Source organism: Rasamsonia emersonii (assembly GCF_000968595.1).
Source record: "Rasamsonia emersonii CBS 393.64 chromosome Unknown ctg1118621760099, whole genome shotgun sequence".
In the NCBI taxonomy this organism is placed as follows: Eukaryota; Fungi; Ascomycota; class Eurotiomycetes; order Eurotiales; family Trichocomaceae; genus Rasamsonia; species Rasamsonia emersonii.
The window spans coordinates 1-21,246 of record NW_013563188.1 but is presented as its reverse complement, the minus strand read 5'-3'; the positions used below and the strand labels follow the sequence as shown (position 1 = coordinate 21,246).

Here is a 21,246-nt window from a genome sequence, read left to right as displayed (position 1 = left end):
AGAGGTGAGCATGGGACAAGCATGTGAGCCCAATAATACAGGGTACTAAGATTGTAGTCACACCCCACCTGAGTCACTGGCCCCAAACTAGCCATCACTTTTTGATGCCTATGAGTTTGAGCTGGCTCATAACTAATGCTTAGCCCCATTGGAGTCTTTAGATGGTTCATTATTATCCACCTTTAGTTTGGTTCAGAGTAAAGGACATGTTAAAGAGAAGAAAACAGAAAAAAGGTCTGCTCACTGTCGACACTGTATATGGTTCTCTAAGGCCATACAGAAAAGTGCTCTGGGTTACTATACGGTGTTGTTCTATCGGCTTCTAATGTAAAGGCATGATCTTCTCCTCAATGGTGTTTCTAAATGTCCTGCTCTATCTATGGATTCTACATTGCTGTGATATTGGAGATAAAGCCCTTTAGATTTATAGAGAGACTTTTTGGACATGTTACAAGACCAGAATGCCTTTTTGTGTTGTGATCTATCTTCAGTGGTTTGAGAAAACATGAGCTTCATTAGGTACTATTCTCAGAGCAGCACAAACATCATATTCAAATTGAATAGTAAGGGCATCTTCTCTATACAGCAGTAGCTTGAGCTTAATTTCTATTTTCCTTTGATGCTGTAATTAAAACGAAAAAGTGGATGAGATCTGTGTTACGGAACGGCCTGATCGGCACCTAATTGACGAAAGGAAACAACACTCAAACCAACCATTCCCACCTCAAGAAAAGCCTTAGTCACGTGACTGCCAAGACATATGGTATACGAATGGTATATGGGCGATAGACGCCAAGGAGATATCATATACCAAACATCTACCACCAGTCTACTAAACGTATACCAGGGGGAGATATAAGGACACTCATTCACCATCATGTATCTAGTCTTTCCTCACTCGCGCTCAATTCACTCCATCATTCTCTTGTTACTAAGATACTTACTCTGGGGGTCAGTAAGACTTCTTACTACTAGTGGTATACTTCGGTATAGCTCTAGTAGGCGTTGCCTCTGACCTAGTCATTGTTGTTGTTTGTTGAAGCACTCCTATTGTGTGTCCCTGTGAGACCCCATTACATCTATGAGAAAGGTCGTTCGAGGAAGAGCCCTTCGCCAGTGTCTAATAGGTCGCTGACGTTGGGATACGATACCCATTCCGACTTTTCCCTCCTACGCCACAGACGCATGTATTATTTCCGCAAGACTTAGTCTTGTGGTGAGATGTCTCTTAGAACCCAGGCTAGGTCACTTATTGGTCTGGACCTGTAAGAGAGTCTGTATTGAACTGTATTTATGATGGTTACTGTATGTGCTGCTCGAGTCAGAGGTAAGAGGGCTAGGTGGCACTATATTTCCAATGGCAGAGATTTCCCGGACTAGGATGAAATCCTGGTTAACTATTTGCATTACACATGGAGCGGCTGGAACATAAGCAGCTTTGACTAATAGGGGCGCTGATTAACGCTGCAATTGGAAAGACGGGAAGGTGTTCCAGCCCACGCATGGTACACCACGCCTCCGCACGCCCGTGCGTATTCAGGAGAATTTATCTCCACTGAAATAACCTTGGTGAGGACTGAGGGTCGGTTACTATTTGCGCAGATCAATCCTACAGTGAGCCAATAAGAACTGGAAGCAGCCATCCTTCTCAGCTCAAAGAACCGATTCTAGGTCTATGCGCCGTGCTTTATGGACCTGTGAAGTGATGGGAGATAGCGGGCACGGGTCTGGGCCAGTGTATTGTCTCAATACCATCGATTTTCAATACACCAGATGTTGTCGAGTGTGGGTCGACCAGGAGAACGGAAAGTACTTTCTGACTGGGTAGTCAACGAAAAGAAGGGCACCTTGTCCCCTCAAGTAGAATACATGACTACTCCTTTCATTAACCACCGAAAGGAATCAACATGGATTCATCAAACGGAGAGATCCTAACTATGGAAACTGTCAAGAAGGGCATTTATGTTGTCGCCAGATAACTCATCACAACTATTTGGCAGGTGGCTTTCCTCACATTCCTGTCGATATAGAAAACTCAGCAAGAAACCCATCAATCGGATTCAGATCTGGGGAGTAAGGCGGCTATCGTACTAAGATCCAAAGCTGAGGAAGGAAAGGAAGAAAACGAAGGCGAGCTATCTAGGATGGAGGGTATATCGGTGGATTCTGCCAGATCTATCAACACCGCCTTTCATACCGTCGCTTTTGTGACCGTCGAATCGTGACACTGCGACTTTAACATAAGGAGTGTTGGCTAGAAGCCACTAATCTCAGCGGAAGAAAGAAATGAAGCCATAGATTCAGCTATATCACACTATATATTCAATCTCGTCGTTCTTAGAGAGCGAAGACGGGCGAAGCCCCTGAATAGAGGTCGGCGCTCGGCACCGGGATAACATTCTTACAGTCACGTGTAGATAGAGCCGGGAGCTGACCCTTGGGCAGCAGCCAAAAAGAGTTTATACAACATCTGTCCACCAATAACATGTTATACGGAATTGAAAGAGAGAGGGTTGCAGTCCAATCAAAGAAGCCGAGTGTGGCCGTTCTCTAGACAGCGCATGCTGTGTAAAACCTCCACAGGCATGGTTGAGCAAGATGTGACAAAGGTGACCCCATCAGCTCTGAGGAAACAGACGATCAGGCCTATTTCTGCTTAACAAAATGCCGTGTCTCGAGAACAGTGCCCTTGTTGTCCAGTTCGTAGCCAGTGTAATGCAACCGTTTATCATTGTCGCTTCGATGCTCGGATTCCCTGATTTAATGATTAGCTTTCAGTATTGTGCAAAGGGTAGAGGAGCGTACTTCATGGCAACTCGAGTTGTTGCAGGATTCAGACTATCAATGTTCTCCTCGACAACCTGAGTGAAGTCTGATTTGACACTTTCGGAAGGGAAGCCTTGTGGACGGGTCCAGGCACTTGTCTTGTCGACATATTCCACAGCAACGACCCTTGTGCCCTTTTGAATGTTCCTGATAAGTTGGCTTGACACATATCTCGCCGACATTGTTGCAACAAGTCAGACTTGGGTGATTTAAGTCTAACTCTCCTGTGTTTATAAAGGTCACAATTGGGCTGGCTGATACTCCAAGAGAGGAGCCAATAGTAAGATGAAGGATGAGATCAAACAAAAAGAGAAAAGAAAAGTTCAAACAGTCGCCGGCTCTAGTGGCATCCCTGAACTGTATCAAGGGCAGCAATAGATTTGTAAAAATGTTCGCAGGTACTGAATTATTGACAATATCTTGAAGAGTATGTCCTGTGCTTCATAGACGGTAGTACTCGAGGCAGACCACGCACATATATATGTTGCGACAGGCAGTACTGGGTAATAGTGCTGGCAAGGGGTGGCGGCTGGTGAAACAAGAGAAAAAAGTGTTGCAGATGCTTCATTGGCTAACATAACACATTTTGTAACGCACAAAGTCATAGTAATGCATGTTGGGCGGTTAATCTCATGTTCTGTGTAGTATTATACTGGCATTGTCTGGCAACACAGACACCACGAAAACAGCTTTGGGGAGGAGGAAATTATTTGCATGTTTACCAGTACTTTAAGGGTCAAGTGCCATTCTGCGACGTAAGATGTTGCCGCCTAGATTCTAGCAGAGGTCATTGGCTGACTAATAGCCAATGACGGGGAGGGTGACAATTGGGCGGCTAGCATCAGGCAACAGCGTGTTTTCATCTATGCTAAGGACATGAATGCAACAGTTCACAGTTCATGCAAGTGCTCCTTTCATCACAGCTTCAATGTCTCCATCGCGCTCTCTCTCATTTCTGACGCTCCGCTTTGGCAGGTTGCACCCAAGTCAGACCCAACTCTTATCGGTGCTTTTACCAACACATTCTCGTACCCTCTCGGAAAACACCCAACTTCTTCACAATCATAACGCACCATCGCGACCACCATTAGCGAATTGCGCTCGGGAAGCGAATCAGAAGATGGAGTTGACAACCATGGAGCCAGTTGGCCAGTCTGGTCGTCATTATCTCATTGAGCGAATCATCCAAGAGAGAGGTCTATCTCACCGCGTCTACCTTGCGAGGTATATGTCCCTGAGGCTGTGTAATCGTCAGTATAATATGCTGACTTCTTGCAATACAGCGCTGGAAACCAGAAATTCATTCTGAAGGAAGTCTTGCAGTCCAATTTAGAGTACTTTCAGGATATACACCACCGCTTACAGAGTTGTCAGTATCTTCGTGTATCACAAGACACAATTCCAGAACCGTCAATGTTTGTCTATGAATACTTTACCGACGACCTCTTAAGCCTGGCTCAAAAGGACCTGCCGCTCACAGTTACAAAGCGGATTCTCAAAGATACCCTCCGTGGACTTGCAGCGATGCATGATCAGAACATTGTTCACACAGGTAAGAAGTATTTCTGTGTGGGTGCAACAGGCAGCGACTAATGGGCTGCAGATGTTAAACCAAATAATATCTTGGTTGAATATGAGCATAAAGATTCCGAGGTAGTCATTAAGCGGGTTCAGCTTGGTGACATTGAAGACGCCGCATATGTACCTCCTGAGTGTGACATTGTCGGCAAACAGGTGGGCAACTGGATGTGGCGCAGTCCAGAAGCACATACACAGGGTCGAGTTAACAAGCCGTCTGACATATTTTCCTTTGGTATTGTGGTGAGTTGCATTTCTGCTACCAAATTCTCCGGAAGAACAGATGTTTACTTGTGTCATTATACAGTGTATTTATGCTGTACTGAAACGAGTTATCTTTGCCATCGACGACAGTGAGCTGGGTGAAGACGAGCCATTAGCTGTTCTCCTTGAGCGCCAGATTTCATATTTTGCTGATACAGATGGACTGGACGGGTTTTTAGAGTATCTTGGGGACAGCCCTTGGCGTGAGGTCATTGAAGTTCTCCGGGACGGCTTTGGTGAGAGAAACCCGCGTAGACCGTTCTCGTTGTGGCAGAATGTCGATCCAGATTTCAAAGATCTTATTGGCGGCTTGATGAACTTTGATCCAGCAAAGAGGCTCACAGCACACGAGGCATTGACGCATAGGTGGTTTAGAGATGTTTAACAACGAATGAATATTCGGATATATAGCGATCCTCCAAAGCGATGATTGTGGCTCAATAGAGAAGAGTCAACCATTGACTCCCCGCTTAGTTCTGGAAATATCGTCTTCTGCAGCGGATGCGAAATCACAGCTCAATGCTCTTTACTGGAGAGATCTAGGTCATCCATAGGTTTGAGACACCACATCTGTCTCTAAACATCCATGAGAAGTTCTTCGTGTGACGAACCCAGTTTATTTGGTTAGAATCTATCTAATAAGCGGCTCAATACGAATAGATTAGGCTGAGGGAAGAAATTAGAATACGAGGTGCTGCCTCCAACCCATTATCCTAGGATTCTGCCAGAACCTTCCCTCACCGCCTTCCTTGTACGTCGCTAAGACCTTTTTAGGGCCCGGAATCCCGACCGTAAATAATATTAGCGTGGAGTCATTATCTGCACAGCAAATAGAAGAAAAGAGGGAAACAATCCAACCACTTGGGGGCAAACAGGTAGATTAGAAGACTGTCTATATGGATGAACATGCTTGGGAGTATGACCTTGCCGATGAGGTTTGGGGGCTTGAGCGGGGGACTTGATGCGGCTGGCCCTGATAGGCAGCTAATGCGACAGGGATGGGAGATGTTTGTCGTTCGAGGAAGAGCCCTTCGCCAGTTAGGCCGTTGTCTCGAGGAGAGGAGACCCGGGTCAGCTAGACCGTCGCGTGCTCGTGAACGACATAGAGTCAAGAAGACTCCTTGATCCTTCCCTAACCACCATTGCTAAGTATCGAACGACTACGGTTGGACCCAGCGCGTAACAATCTGATGGTAATGTTTGAATTCTTGTTTGTACAACTCCATCTCACACACTAATCTGTACTGGGTGGTTGTGCTAGAGCAGTTGTTGTATTAGTAATGTCCGCAGTGGAATGTGTTACGCGCTGGGCTGACCTAAATCACAGATACTCCACATAAGTGGTTAGGGAAGGTTCAAGGATCCGAACAGGAGGTTATTGCTGGAACTGTTTGACCATACAGAGGCTTGCTCCAGATGAGAGAGAAACCTTGCCTTAAGCCTTCACCGAAGCTTACACAAACTATTCTGCTGATTCCTCGGCCTGCTCTCATGCTAAAAAGAAGCCTTCTATTCTCGCCCTGATTTACTATCTACTAAGAGATCGTTGTGTAGGGTTTCGCCTTTGAACACTTCAGTTACCAGACGACAGCAGCAGGGTTTGAACACTATGTCTGGTTGGTCCTGAGAAGGACATTATCTTGTAGCTTTCTTGAGTGCGGCATCATTGTTTGCGCCTAGTTTGTTCTCCTTAAACACTTCGCCTTCTGTTCTAAGGCATTTCTATGATAGAATTCTAAGTCTGACCATTCATTGCTGATTCAATAGACTAAAAGATAATTGTTCACTGTTTTGTCAAAGATGGGTTTTTCAAATTGCAGCAGACTAAAGGAGGGGCATGAACACAGGCAGATTGCTTGAACCGCCTTCCGAACAGTTATTGCAGTTTGAGCATTAGAATAGATGCGCCTGTTCTTATCACAATTCGTTTTTTTTGGGGGGGTTTGGTCAGGACACTGATTAGTTGATACCTGTCAATCAAAGCTTGGTGACAGCAAATAGTTCTAAGAATGGCTGGGTGGTTCTGTTTAACAATTTTGGTGAGGTCTGGGACATTAGGGTGGGTCACTGGCCGCCTGGTGGAACTCTGTTTGCTACCATCATTATTAATAGTACGGAGTACCTCAGTGTAATTGGATTACCAGTTCAAGCTAGTGTAAGATAAAGAGAGACCCCAGTCGATATCTAATCTATACATTATTGGGTTTTCCGACTAGGCGACTTTCTCTGAGGACAATCAATGGATGCTTGGCTGGATTTACTGTTGATATATGGCCAACATTTGGACATAAACATTCCTATTATATATTTTATTTTCAGATAAAGACGAGTTCTGGAAAGCATAACCTCTTTATATAGAAATGGCGTGGTGGTGCACTGCTTATGCTGAGAGACAGCCAATTGTTGAGTGAAGGGGAGAATCACAAATAAGAAGGAATATTTAGTATAGAGATAGGACTCAGGAAGTTATAATGTTCACAGATAACAAGATACTTCTGGCACTGTACAAAAGAATCTCAGTACTTCATGGGAGAATTGCAAAGACAGGTGTAAGAGTATGAGAAACTGTCCACTAAAGCACTCTATTTAAAAAAAAAAGCTTCCTTGGCTGTCTTTCATCACAAAAAGTTCTAGCAGTGCATGTCCCTCTCCAATATAGCAGTCCTCAGGTATGCCTTTCTTTTTAATAAGAAACTTATATACTTTCTACTGCATTGCACCCCTTTATTTCTTTTTTGTCTTTTTTCTGCGCTGCATTCTGGTCCTCCAGATACTGGCTGTCCAGACCGTCAGGCTGTTCAGGGCCCTCAGGCCATTTAGAACTCCTCGACTATTTAGACCCCTTAAGTTCTTTGGGAGTCCTCCTATGCCGGTGGAACATAAGTAATATGTTCAGATTCTAGGTCTTTTAGGTTCTTCTGGATTGGAACAGGTAATATTTGTTCTATTAATGGTTAGTAAGAAGACGGTGTACAACCAGTGTTCTAACGTACTAATTGTTCTTTGGAAGGCGGCCACTCCCCAGTGGAGTCGGAGTTGAAGACATAGATCTGACCATTCCTCCTGATGCGAAGGACGACATAAACATCTGCATCACATTCAATGCAGTATTGATAGGCCTTCCGAAACAGTCCATCCTTGCGGCGGTTCTTCTGTTGCGTCTTGGACCGAAGATTCTCTGACTGGCGCTTCCTTACGAAAGTCTTTCGAGTCATTTCAATCAATTTCCTTGTCCACTGTTGCTGAGATGGAGGAGATGCAAAGATCTTAGGTGATGAGGGTGAGGCTGCCGCATTTAATTATCTGCTCTGATGGCATTATTCTGACACCCTCACAAAAGTCCATTTTTGGAACTGCATTGCAGTTGCCTAGGTGGATGCTTTCCAGAGCATGAGTGACTTTGGGCTTGGTTCCCGGCTTGAATGGAGAGGCAACAGGTGAGAAACCAGTAGGTAAAGAAGCCATCATGCAAAAAGAAACATTGTTTAAAAGAGGACATTGTGCAAAAGTTTAACATGTAAGAGTCGGTGGGGCATGCAGCACAGTTGCCCCACCATGGGTCAAGCTTGTTAACCTCTTACGTATTTATCCCTCTATTCTATACTGTTAACAGATATTGAGATCTCCATCCTTGTAGGATTATTTCCTCAAGGAGTTCCCAACAGGACACAAGCTACCTATTAGCTATGACAGAAACAACACCACGGCCTCTGTACTAAGCTCGGCTTGCAGCCTTCTTTTCTGCCAATATGAGGCAGGTGCGCGGAATCAAAGATTTCAAAGTCTTCAAGCGGTTGGGGGAATATCAGGAGGGTTTAACGCGGTGGGCATAGAGATAGGAGGATCTTAAAGGGAGTCCCTTCAGCAGAAAAGGAGAGTCCTACGAACCAACAAAATGAGACGCTGTCCAACACAGCAATGCAGGATGAAAAAACACCCCGCAAGGCAGAAACAGGGATACTGGAGTCACGTGACAATATACCATGACAACATACCATGAGATGGTACACAAAGATGGTATACAGAGGATGACGTGGCAGAGGAATACCATAAGGATATACCAATGAATGGTATACAGAATGGTATACAAGAAGGAAACATAAAAGGAAGCTCACTCTCGCTCATGTATCTAGTCTTTCTTATCTCGCGTTCAATGTTAATAGTTTACTGAGATACTTACTTGGAGGGTCAGTAAGACATCTTACTACTATTGGTATACCTTTGGTATAGCTCTAATAGACGTTGACCTGACCTAATCACCTTGCCTCCTTGTTACTCAGAAGACCCCTGTGGTTGTTACTTGATCCTATTACTCGAGGTCGGAGCCTCACCCACTCGCGAGTGCAAATCAGATCCTCCTTCCAGGTATAGAAAGTTGTTGGTCTCACTAACAGAGACTAAGCACTATTAAAAATTACTTATACACTACTACTTATTTCCCCCGTTATAGTGGTTTGAGAGTTTGTATGTCTGTCTTCTGTTGAACTTTCTACAGTCCCTGGCTACTATAGACATATTCTTGTTATGTACCTGTTCAACTAACTGCGGTGTTCTACTTCAGGATGATTCATCTAACCAATTTCAATATTTCATGAGAGGCGCAGAGCAATATAGAGTAATCCTGAATCCTGATTCCCGAATATTTGAAGGGTCGGCCTGCCCGGTAGATCATGTCGCTGTTAACGACATGTACATACATGCACATATACATTCATTGACTAACATATATTTGAGATTTGCCATCATGTGGGAAAAGTATTCTGGAAAGCACATCCTGATTACCGGTGGTTCAGGATTCCTGGGCACTGCACTCGTGCACCGAATTATTACCAAGGCCCCGACAGTCGGTCGTATATATATCATCTGCAGAAATGGTCGCTTGTAAGTTTGCTTTCTGTGTGTTTCGCATTAGTAGATTCACATAGCTAAGAAACAAAAATAGGAGTCTCGAGGAGAAATGGAAGCAGTGGCTTCACAACGAAGATGCTGAAAAGCTCTGCAAAGCAACCAACATCACTGTATTGGATGATGATATTGTTGAGATGGACATGTATACTACCCTGTCGACACTCCAGCCGCAGATCAACGTTATCATCCATGCCGCTTCTTCAATCAATCTGGCCCGCCCGTTGGGGAAGATCAAGGACATTATCATTGGCGCCAGTGAAAAGCTTGCTGGCTTTGCCCTGGAATGTGTTTGCCCTGGAATGTGAAAACCTAGAGCGATTTGTCTGTCTCAACAGCGTTGAATATACCTTCCTCAAGGCAACACGGGCTATTACACGGGTTATTCTTGGTCTCTAAAGGAATTCGCGCCTGCCTACGCCTTGATGACTGTCCGAGAATTGGAGCCTAGAATTTCAGCCTTGAAACATTTGCAGAACCTGCACTGCCTCAATCAGCTTCAGATAACAACGACGTGTGGTAAATCGTTGGCAACGAGAAGCCCAGAAGGCCTCATGAGACCGTCGCGTTTCGCTGACCAACAGGTCCGCAAAGTGTGGTATCGGAAAGTGGTGTGACGCTACAGAATTGACAGTCCTTGTTTGCCGCCAGTTTTAGATAATAGTTTAGTATACCTGGGGAGAGGTCGAGTGACATTTCAATCTGAAACTGTTAGCGCGCGCAATGCGCTCTGTGCAGTGTTCAGACGGAATGAATGGGCCACAAGCCTTGACAACAGTCATCACAAGTGGAACAGTCGCCTTAGTTCTACGAAACGAAAGCAATATTTCTATATACACGACTTCTAAATATAACGCTTCCATTGATATTGTGTTCCATTGGTCGAGCGACTGCTCAGGGGTGAAAGTGAAGCGGAGAAAGGGAAATAAACCCCGTGCGTCGTACGGGAGATCAGCGCGCTTAATTAAAACACGATGTGGCTTGGCAAAGCCTGGCCACGAAAGCATCCACAAACTGATTGATCATTTATGACCGTCCTTCCTGTCCTACTGTCGTTTTTCCAAACGTTCCATTTTGAACTTCTTGATTGCGAAAATACGGTGTTGAAGTCTTTGTTTTTCGAAAATGTCTCCCACCTCAGCTGCTCCCATCGTTACAGCACAATGCATGGACTATGACGACCTTGCATGGGACCGAGGTGACAGGCTATTCGAACCTTGGAAAGACAAACTCTTCGAACGTGATGTCCTCCGGGCAATTGGAGGCTTTATCGAGAAGCACCGGGGAGGGGTCCCAGACGAGCTATTTGCTCCCAAACGCGGAGCTTTTAATACTTGGCTTCGAATGAGATTCAAAGACGGAGGCTCGGCCGTAATCCGATTTCCATGTCCTGGGGCATCCGTGTTTCCGGAAGAGAAGGTGAAAAGGGAAGTTGCCGTGATGCGCTTTCTTGAATTGTTTACCAACATTCCTGTGCCTCACATTCTTCACTATGGCATGACCGAGCAGAGCCCGAGGGATCTAGGACCCTTCATCGTCATGGAGTATATCAACCATGAGCATGACTTCATCGATGCTCTCAACGTCCCCGGTCGTTCACGTCAGGATAGGCCATTTTTGGACCCAAATGTTTCAGCAGACAGGCTGGAGCTAGTCTATAGCCAGATGGCAGATATCATACTACAATTATCCAAGCATTCATTCTCCGAGATCGGTTGTATTGCCAAGGCAAACGAAGATGACGAATTTGATGACACCTGGATAGTCAAGCACCGTCCACTTACCTTCAACATGAATGAACTTGTTCAACTAGGCGATGTCCACCCTGAACTCCTTCCTCAGCAGACATTCAAGACCGCCTCATCTTACTATCAGGCCCTTGCTGAGATGCATATGACTCACTTGTCTTCCCAGCGCAATGACGCTATTGAGTCCGCCGAAGATTGCCGCCAGAAGTACATTGCCAGATGTCTATTCCGTAAAATTACTCGGGAGCATCAGCTCTGTGCCGATGACACTGGTCCTTTTAAGCTCTTCTGCGATGACTTCCGGCCAGGGAATGTGCTTTGCAACGAGAAATTCCAAATGACAGGGGTAGTGGACTGGGAGTTTACCTACGCAGCTCCAACCGGATTCGCATATAGCCCCCCATTCTGGCTGTTGCTCGAACTTCCCGAGTTTTGGGAGAAGGGTCTTGATGACTGGATCGAAAACTATGAGAAAGTTCTCCCGATCTTTTTCAAGGTGCTTAAGGAGAGAGAGGAGAAAGCCATTGCCCAAGGGACTCTCAAGGACACAGATCGCCTATTTGGGCGTATGCTAGAAAGTTGGCAAAGCGGTGATTTTTGGCTCAACTACGCTGCTAGGAAAAGTTGGGCTTTCGATATGATCTATTGGGCGAAGATTGATCGCAGGTTCTTTGGCGATGGAGATCTCGAAGATCGTCTCCAGCTTTTGACACCAGAAGAAAGGGAACAGATGGATGGCTTCATTCAGAGGAAGTTGAAAGAAAAGGAAGAGCGGATCCTGACTGACTGTGGGGTCTGAAGGCTGCTTTACAGTGCACAGACAATTAGGTAGAGATTTATACATACAGTCCAGCATAGATATCCCACCTTTGAATGACTAAGAAATTGTGCCGGCTACTCATGCTTCTATAGATCAGGAGTGGACACTGTTATGACCCATTTATGATACAGTTGTAGTGCTAAGTGTAAGTGTTGTCACAAGTTATTGCCACCTAAGTGTCTTGCTACCATTTTGCTGCTACTACTACTATATTATGCACCAGTTCATTATGCTTCTGAATTTCTTCCCACTCAGCAGCTGTGGTATCATAGTTGCCGCCGGTGCCAGCAATCGGATAAATGCGCTCTTCGATGTCCACATCGAACTTGTCACTTCTTGTCTGGTTTCCTAAAGGCGCTCGCCAATTGATCGGTGACATGATTGTTGGATTTGAGCATAAAAGGGCAGCAGCCCAACCTGGAATCTCCTCTTGAGTCCTCAAGTCCATCAAACAGTTTCTGCTATTACAAAGAAGTCTCAAGATATAGCCAGGTGGCCATATTAAATCACTGCTCCATTATTCTATCATTCAACTCTCAACCTCGCTTCAAGCAGCAAATCCAAATTTACTACAACCGGAGATTAACACAGAAATTCGCCTTCTCTTGTCCCAGTGAGCAAGCCTAACCCGCTGTCAACTTTTGATTTCAATCTCCGGCACCTTGATAGCCGCTGACGCTTTACAGGCTTGTTTTCTGGCTCGTTAGGCGTCGTGTCCAGAAACTATGTCCCGCGAAGAAACCAGATTCAACATGGATATCTCGAAGGATCAGGCGGAAGAAATGAAAGACCGCGGCACGGCCTCACAGAAGTCGAGAGGAGTGGAGCCCCGTAGTGGAAGTTTGGACGAAATCAAACTTCCATCGTCGACCGAAGAGGCGTTGATGAGGGCGGCTGGTACCTCTTCTCAAAGCAGGAAGTCGAAGAAATGACCGGCTTTATTCATGGACGTTTGGAGTGGAATGAATCCGACGGAGAAGATTGATAGGAGGTCCTTGGGAAGGAGGCAATGCTCAAGCTGGATGTGAAGGGGAACCATGTACCACCTGTTCAAGAACTTGTTGTTGTGTTTGGCATTTGCGTTAGCTCTAGTCTGTCACTCGCTCGTGCAATGTATCTTTATCTGATGGAAATTTCACCACTTAAAACCTTCTGAGAGATATTGTAGCGGCAACACTAAGAATAGCACGGTTGAAGAGGGGAGATTTAAGTCATTTTATTGTTCCTTAAAAATGCCTGATATGGGAAGTTGTTAGCGTCTGATATGCTACTTAATCTAAAAAAAAAGGTAGCCTACAATGTCCCATGATTGCGACAGGTGCCAGCTAGGCAGGTACGTCCTGACGTGTATCCTGTAAGAAGTCACCGACATACTGTTTCCTAGATGCCCAGCTCTCAGACACCCCTGCACTGTCACGAATGTCTTATCTTGGAAATGCTCAGACAGGATGCAGGCCCACTTGTGGACATTCTTGGGCAACACAGTCAACACGAAGGATAAGCCACATCAGCTGAAAGACCAAAGTTGAACCAGCCCTGCACTAATCACTCCACTCACCCGTCCCTCACCCACCATCAGGTGAGCTTAAGGCGGCGATGCTCACCTACTAAAACGAGAAGGGCAGTCGACCGGGTGCTCGTAGATTTTTGCTCGGTAGGTCCATGTATGTACCTAGGCAGTAGAAGGATAGCTAGCTTTCAAGCGTAAAATGTAAATGTAAACATTTTCCGTCGTCCATCGCCATCTTTTCAGTGAATTGATCAATCGAATAATGAATCAACCCCTTAGTCGTGGTATAACCCAGCTATCAGCTAATCTGACTGACCAATTGTGGATTTCCATCGTGACCTCAAGCCAGGTACCTTGACTAAGCCTTGTCTATCCAGACAGACTCGCCGTCCAAGATCGATGTGTCGGTCAGTCAAATTCAACAACTACACAGGTAATGAAAGTCATCTTTTTTAGTTAAGGGGGGGGAAGGCCTAGCCTTCTCTGCAACGGGAGCACACGCCGCGAGACAAGCGACTGCCGGAAGGGTGGTCGCAAGGAAGATTCATCTAGCCATGATGAGGGCGGAGCAACTCCCGTTGATTTTATAGATCGAGTATAAGAGACGGCGATCAACGGGAAAATCCTGCAATCTAAATTTCGCAACTGCTGCCATCGCGACTCTAGTGTAGGACTGGGAGCGGCTTCACTTCCATACAAGGACTCGAGAAATTTGCCGATTTGGGCTTGGGAATTTGGAAGAGGAACAGAAGATTTGGATTGAAGTATGTGTGACACAATCCTTTGCAATGAATGATGAACGGCAATCTGTGCCGACATCCATGAACACTTCCCTCTCGAGTCTCGAAGATAGCATCATCGAGACCAATAGTCTAAAGTCGTTTAGAAACCTCATCCAAAGTCTGGACAATCTGCTCAGCGGTTGACATCCTTAGCCTGCTGCTGCTTTTTCGTGGTCAAAATTGAAAGTCTCAAAAAGCGGGTTCGAATGCAAACTTCAACAAGCCCCTAGAGCGAGGCGGCTACAGCCTCTATATACCAGTCTAGGATTGTTGACGTAGCGTCAGACCAATGAGGTCTCACCATGATAGTCACCCGTCTCAGGCAAAGACTAGGGGGTAAACGTTGTTGCCTTGATCTAACTAACCAGAGATTCTAGCCGCCAGCGGGGGCTTGTCACGCCGTAAGCTGTTTTCATACCGTTCTAGTTGACCGAGACTCTCGAAATACTAGGCCTTAATGAAAATTTCGATATTTGGACCGGCGGGATATACTGCAGTCTATAACCTGACAAGGATTCCAAAATTATCTCCATTAGGGGGAAGGCAAGTAGCCTGAGATTTTACAAATCGGCAATCTGTCAATTTAATTCCCTGGAACAAAAGCAACTTGTTAGTCTTGAACCAATTTCTGGCACTTTTCCGGTCAGAAGGTGTAGTCTTGTGGCCTTGTGGCATCTTGTCCAGAAAGCTCTTGGATACAACCCATGATCATAACGCTCCCCCTATGTATGGCAAGCCACTGTGGCCAACCCGCCAAATTAGTGCCAAAAAAAACGAGATAGGTCAGTCAGCTCCCTGCAGCCCATGCACGTATTCATGGCTCATGATATTTTAGTATTCAGCTGGCCCTGGTAACCGACCTCAAGGCTGGAGTCCTGTACTCCTCCCCTGACTCAAAAGTCAGGTAGCCTCGACAGGGGTCTACAGAACGCCGGAAAGTGGGTCTCAACAGGGATTATTAACAACACCACCACTGTCAGTGACAGTGATAGATGCAGACGCGAGCAGACACCAGTGTCGCTGGATTATTGCGGTCATGGCTCAGCCTGATCAGAAGAAACAACCAAACATCTTTAGTCATTTTTAACTATCTTCTGGATAATTAGAGCCGGTTATCTTTCTTGTTTCCCTTTGAAGAGGCATTGTCCTTGCAGCGCTTTGGTTGATTCTGTACCAATTGTTGCTCCCCCTTTCTCTTTGAAGCAGAGCGGGTCAGTACCATCTTAGAAGATGGGTGGTAACTGCAAAAGAGAGAGTAAAGAATATCAGAGACTTGGATCTAACAGAGTCTTTTGTTGTCAGGCCCTGGCGCAGACCTGACTGGTCACGTGGTTGCTTTCCACATGACCTCGCTTCTAGTCAACTTGTCAAGTCGCACATCGAGTTTCTTTGTCTTCTTTGTTTTCTTCTCCTTCCCTCTCTGTCGGTTCTGCACCTTTTTGATAGGTTAGATATCTCGAATACAACAAGTTTTGCCTTCATCGCGAGGTCTTGACATAGAACCGACCTTCATTCGTCTGTCTACCCTATCTCTTACAAACCAGCCGATCAGGAGGCGAGCCAAATCGACAATACGACACTATGGCTCGCCTAAGCCGTCCGTCATTGATCCAGACGGCTGAGGATCACTTTGATGAATTAGATGAGGAGGTGACTGCCTTTATGGAAGAAGTGGAGAACACTGAAGATCTCGATATCTCCGTCAAGGATTATAATGGAATGATTAAGGAGCTTTTAACCACCGGCTCTACCGAACTGAGGAAGCTGGTCGCGGGCCTTATCATGGAGAACCGAAACGAACACACGGCTTATTTGGAAAAAGAGGCTGAGTGTATTTCCCTGGAAAAGCAATTCCATACGGAACTAGCCGAAGCCAAGGAACAGATATTGGAGACCGAACGCACTAATCGACTTCTCCATGCTGAGCTCAGAAGGAGTGAGGCCGAATTCAAACAACTCCAAGAAGCAAGTCGAGGAACCTCTGCCGCTCCTAGTTCCGTTACTACCGGTATTAAGCCAAAGGAATTCAAAGGAGCCAAGTTCGATGGGAAGTCCGAGAATCTAGAGCGGTTTCTCAATGCAGTAGAATTGGACTTCCGCCTCTACGAAACAAGCTTTCCAACCGAAGAATACAAGGTCGCATACGTGATGAAGGGATTTGATGAGAAACCCGACAAATGGGCGCAACAATACTATCGTCATGATCCTGAGGGAGTCCTTAAGAGCTGGAAGTTGTTTAAGGCCGCCATAAACAAGCATTTTGAGGATCCCGATCGTATTGCTAATCAGCAGGAGAAACTCCTTTCTCTTCAGCATAATAGCTCGGACGATTTGCTGGATCACATTACTGAATTCGAAACCCTTTGCTCTCAGGTTGACTGGCCAGAAAGTACTAAAGCCACCCTTTTCCTCAAATCCTTGCAACCCGGACTTCGTGGGGCCATCCGTCGGTCTGATATCAACATTGAGGATTACGATAAGGTTAAGCAGAAAGGGCTACGCTTAGAGCGGGAGTATAAGGAGAGCAAGAAGCAACACTCCGCTGCCAGGAAGGGAGATCGGAAGACCAGTTCCAAACCCAAGGATACTAAGCCTGCTGACGGTTCTGAGGATATCCGCAGCGAGCACCTTAGGAAGGGACTTTGCTTTAATTGTAACGAACCAGGCCATATCTCTCGAGACTGCAATAAGCCGAAGAAGGATACAAAGGCTAACCCCGCCACCAAGTCGGTAGCCGCGGTAGAACTACCTTCGGAAAACGAGTAAGCCTACTGACTACCTCCGCTATGGCAGTAGGCGCGATCCCAACTACTACAAGGAATAGAGGGCGGATGCAGCTTCGAGGAATCGGATGGTTACGAGGACGAAAGATTAGGATCCTATACGACACTGGCTCTGATGGAACCTTTCAGTCACCAAAGCTACGAGACGAATTTAACATGAAACCAATTCGACATGAGGAAGTCGAAGTACAAGACATCAGTGGAAGGAAGATTGAACTAGGAAATTCTCAGGTCCCTGTCTACCGAGTCAGAGGCCGAATCCCACGATTTGGAATTTTTGAAGCTGAACCGATTTGTATGCCCCTTGGACTAAGTACCGACTTAGTCTTAGGTGCCGACTGGTTGAGGAAGAATGGTCTATTGGACGACCTAAGGACGAAGCTAGGAATTACTGATAACACGTCAGTTTCCCCGGAAGAACCCCGTGATATTAAGAGTCCCACCAAGGACTCTGGAGACGACGATCCTAATGGACGGATCGAGAAGAACGACGATCCTATTGGAAGGATTGATGATAATGACCTTAAGGATCCTGCCAAGGATTCTGATCGAGATGAAGAAGAACAACAGGATGCCATTAATGCAGCTATTCGAGCTGCAGGAATTACCGTTACCCGAATGTGGACGCCATTCCACTACAAGGGAAGATATGAACCAAAGATTCCAAAGAGGTTTGAAGATTGGCGGATTCAGGTTGCTGCCGCCTTTGAAGAAGATCAAATGAGTAAACATCCATTCCCACAACGCCTTATCGACGGTGATGTTGAATTGCCAGAGATCTATGAGGAATTCCGTGATATATTTGAACCCTCTCGGATGAATCAGCCACTCCCTTACCGACCCGAATTTGCTCATGCAATTAACCTGAAACCTGGGTTAAGCCCGCCAAGTCTGCGTCAGTATCATCAGTCAGAGTTAGAGCTACAGATCACGAAGGAGAAGACCGATGAATTAATGAGAAGGGGGTTTATTCGAAGGAGCCAGTCATCCGCGGGTGCCCCTACCCTTTTTGCCGCAAAAAAAGGCGCTCTGATCCCGGATGTGTGCGACTATAGATATGAATGCATGACGGAGAAGATAGATACCCTTACCTTGATCGATGTACTACTTGACCGCGTCCGAAAGGCAAAGTATTTCGTGAAGCTAGACTTGCGGGATGGCTTCCACCATATCCGGATCGGAAGGGAGATGAGTGGAAGACTGCCTTTTAGACCCGGTATGGACTCTTTGAGTGGTTGGTGATGCCGTTTGGACTATGCAATGCCCCGGCAACCTTCCAACGATATATCGACCAGGCCCTACATGGATTAATCGACGAGGAACTAATCGCATACCTCGATGATATCTTGATCTATGGATCTACATTGGAAGAAGTACAGGAACGGACACGTCACTGCCTCCAACGCCTTCGAGAATGGGGGTTATGTGTTAAGCTACGGAAATGCAGATTCCATGTTCAGACTGTTAACTTCTTGGGCTTCCAGATCTCACCAGAAGGTATCTCTATGGAAGAAGACCTAATTCAGACGATCCAGAAATGGCCTGTGCCTAAACGAGTACGAGATGTTCAGGCCTTTATTGGGACTGCTGGATTCTATCGGCGATTTGTGCCACGATTCTCCCATATTGCCAAACCTTTGACGGACCTTACCCGAAAAGGAAGACAGTTTGACTGGGGACCAAAAGAACAAGCTGCCTTCGAACGACTAAAGGCTGAATTTGTGCCAGGAAGAATATTAATGCACTTTGACCCTGATAGACAGATCTACGTCTATACCGATGCTAGTAACGACGCTGCCTCTGCAATCCTCTGCCAAAAAGATGATAATGAGAGAATGAGGCCAGTGATGATCTGGAGCAAGAAGTTTAGCACCAGTGAACGCAAATACTCTACCCCAGATCAAGAACTCCTTGCTATCGTGTGGGGAATGGAACGATTTAGACCATATGTGTCAAAGGAGCTCGATATACTGTCATTGTGAGATCGGACCATGCTAATTTGCGAAATTTCATGACTACTAAGGACTTGAAACCGTTGCAAGTACGATGGGCTGAACGCCTAAGCCGGTTTGATTTTGTGATAGAACATATCCAGGGTCACCTTAATCCTGCAGACGGACCTTCTCGTCGACCAGACTATGTCATTGAGGATGAATTCCCCGAAGAGCCTAAGGCATTCCTCAAATTTGCCTCTGCATCCTTGCGATTCGAACAGTCTCCAGAACCAAATCAAGTGGAAATTGCCGCCCTCGCTCTTAGTCCTGATATGGAAGAAAGGATTAAGGAGAAATTGGTTACAGATGAGACGGCCACTGAGATATATAAGGATCCCCCACAGGGCTGGGAGGCACGTAATGGGCTCCTGTTCTATCATGATCGGTTTTATGTGCCAAAGGATGTACGGATGGAGGTATTTCGACGATTGCACAATGCCCCACTGGCAGGTCATATGGGTCAGAAACGAACACTCGAACTGATACAACGCAAATACTACTGGCCACGAATGAAAAAGGATGTTGAGGAATACTGTTTAGGATGCTCACAGTGCCAGCAGAACAAGGCTAATACTCATCTAACCTTTGGGCGGCTCGAACCACTACCACCACCTGAGAAACCTTGGTCCCGAATTGGCATTGACTTGATTACCGATCTACCAAGGACAAAATATGGCCATGATTGTATCCAAGTGCATGTCGATCATTTTAGTAAGGGTATTATCCTCGCCTCAACTCGGAAGACGGCTGGAGCTAAGGAAGCCGCAATCCTGACTCGCAAAAATGTGATCTCAAAGAAGGGAATTCCTCGTTCATGGATAATGGATCGCGATAAACGTTGGCTCAATTCGTTCTGGAGTCAACTGGGCAACGATCTTCGAATGGAATTTAATCCGTCTACTGCCTACCATCCACAGTCCGATGGGCAGACAGAGCGTATGAACGAAGTTATTGAGGCATATCTTCGGGCTTTTACCAATTATTTGCAAGACGACTGGGACGAATGGCTCGACATGGCCGAGATGGCTTGGTGCAACTCAAAACACTCTGCCCTAGGAGTCTCACCATTCTTTGCGGAACATGGCTACGACCCCGACGTCGAATTTGTACCAGAACATCCAGGCCGGAAAATTACAGATATCGATGCTGCCATTTATGCAGACTTTATGAAGGAGCTTCATGAGATCCTACGGGAGAACCTCCAACGCGCCCAGGAAACGAACAAGAAATACTACGACCGCAAACGCGCCGACATGGTTTTTGAAGTTGGGGATCAAGTCTATCTCCGGACAACCAATATACGGAGTCAACGGCCCTGCAAGAAACTTGATCGAAAGAAGGAAGGCCCATTTACCATTAAGCGTGCTATTAATAAGAATGCTTACGAATTAGATCTCCCTCCGCAGTTTAAGGTCCACCCTGTGTTCCATATTGAATTACTGGAGCCATACCACCCCCCTGTTCCAGGACAAGAGGAAAATGAGGAACCTGAAGATCTAACTAGGCCGACTTATGTCGATGGCAGGAAGGAATATACGGTACGAGCTATTACTGACGCCGTTCGCGATGAGAATGACCAAATTCGATTCCGAGTCCGATGGGAAGGATGTGATGAAGAAGAGGATACATGGGAGCCTTTCTGGCACCTCACCAACTGCCCCGAACGCCTTGATGAATTTATACGAACTCATCCCGACTGCCCGGCCCTACCCGTTCGACCCGACGATATGAAGCCCAAATCTAACCGCCGAAGCACCCGAAGAGTTAGATGAATCAGTACCGCCGTGCAATTCGTCCCCGGCAAGGCAATTCATGAGGGATCAGGGACGACCCTCTGAGGGGGGGAGGTACGATGTCAGGCCCTGGCGCAGACCTGACTGGTCACGTGGTTGCTTTCCACATGACCTCGCTTCTAGTCAACTTGTCAAGTCGCACATCGAGTTTCTTTGTCTTCTTTGTTTTCTTCTCCTTCCCTCTCTGTCGGTTCTGCACCTTTTTGATAGGTTAGATATCTCGAATACAACAAGTTTTGCCTT

General features: G+C 46.1%; 7 protein-coding genes across 7 annotated transcripts; 5 read left to right on the top strand and 2 right to left on the bottom strand.

Moving 5' to 3' along the window:
- Positions 1 to 877: 877 nt before the first annotated feature.
- On the top strand, positions 878 to 1,706 carry T310_4201 (uncharacterized protein; the record flags this gene model as incomplete). The annotated part of the gene is made up of 4 exons (XM_013472934.1): positions 878 to 955; positions 1,245 to 1,327; positions 1,479 to 1,528; positions 1,603 to 1,706. The coding sequence occupies 4 exons, from the start codon at positions 878 to 880 to the stop codon at positions 1,704 to 1,706; spliced, it is 315 nt and encodes a 104-aa protein (XP_013328388.1).
- Positions 1,707 to 2,646: 940 nt separating this feature from the next.
- T310_4200 (uncharacterized protein) lies at positions 2,647 to 3,008 on the bottom strand (the record flags this gene model as incomplete). Its single annotated transcript, XM_013472933.1, has 2 exons — positions 2,647 to 2,755; positions 2,806 to 3,008. The coding sequence occupies 2 exons, from the start codon at positions 3,006 to 3,008 to the stop codon at positions 2,647 to 2,649; spliced, it is 312 nt and encodes a 103-aa protein (XP_013328387.1).
- A 953-nt stretch (positions 3,009 to 3,961) lies between these two features.
- On the top strand, positions 3,962 to 5,222 carry T310_4199 (uncharacterized protein; the record flags this gene model as incomplete). Its single annotated transcript, XM_013472932.1, has 5 exons — positions 3,962 to 4,050; positions 4,110 to 4,378; positions 4,430 to 4,647; positions 4,712 to 4,904; positions 5,080 to 5,222. 5 exons carry the CDS (start codon positions 3,962 to 3,964, stop codon positions 5,220 to 5,222), a joined length of 912 nt encoding a protein of 303 aa, XP_013328386.1.
- Positions 5,223 to 7,576: 2,354 nt separating this feature from the next.
- T310_4198 (Uncharacterized protein) lies at positions 7,577 to 8,133 on the bottom strand (the record flags this gene model as incomplete). Its single annotated transcript, XM_013472931.1, has 3 exons — positions 7,577 to 7,612; positions 7,662 to 7,954; positions 8,004 to 8,133. 3 exons carry the CDS (start codon positions 8,131 to 8,133, stop codon positions 7,577 to 7,579), a joined length of 459 nt encoding a protein of 152 aa, XP_013328385.1.
- Positions 8,134 to 9,412: 1,279 nt separating this feature from the next.
- On the top strand, positions 9,413 to 9,881 carry T310_4197 (uncharacterized protein; the record flags this gene model as incomplete). Its single annotated transcript, XM_013472930.1, has 2 exons — positions 9,413 to 9,549; positions 9,611 to 9,881. 2 exons carry the CDS (start codon positions 9,413 to 9,415, stop codon positions 9,879 to 9,881), a joined length of 408 nt encoding a protein of 135 aa, XP_013328384.1.
- An 817-nt stretch (positions 9,882 to 10,698) lies between these two features.
- Positions 10,699 to 12,493, top strand: T310_4196 (uncharacterized protein; the record flags this gene model as incomplete). The annotated part of the gene is made up of 3 exons (XM_013472929.1): positions 10,699 to 12,109; positions 12,279 to 12,286; positions 12,365 to 12,493. 3 exons carry the CDS (start codon positions 10,699 to 10,701, stop codon positions 12,491 to 12,493), a joined length of 1,548 nt encoding a protein of 515 aa, XP_013328383.1.
- A 3,521-nt stretch (positions 12,494 to 16,014) lies between these two features.
- On the top strand, positions 16,015 to 20,982 carry T310_4195 (Uncharacterized protein; the record flags this gene model as incomplete). The annotated part of the gene is made up of 4 exons (XM_013472928.1): positions 16,015 to 17,195; positions 17,258 to 18,257; positions 18,428 to 19,137; positions 19,200 to 20,982. 4 exons carry the CDS (start codon positions 16,015 to 16,017, stop codon positions 20,980 to 20,982), a joined length of 4,674 nt encoding a protein of 1,557 aa, XP_013328382.1.
- Positions 20,983 to 21,246: the final 264 nt, after the last annotated feature.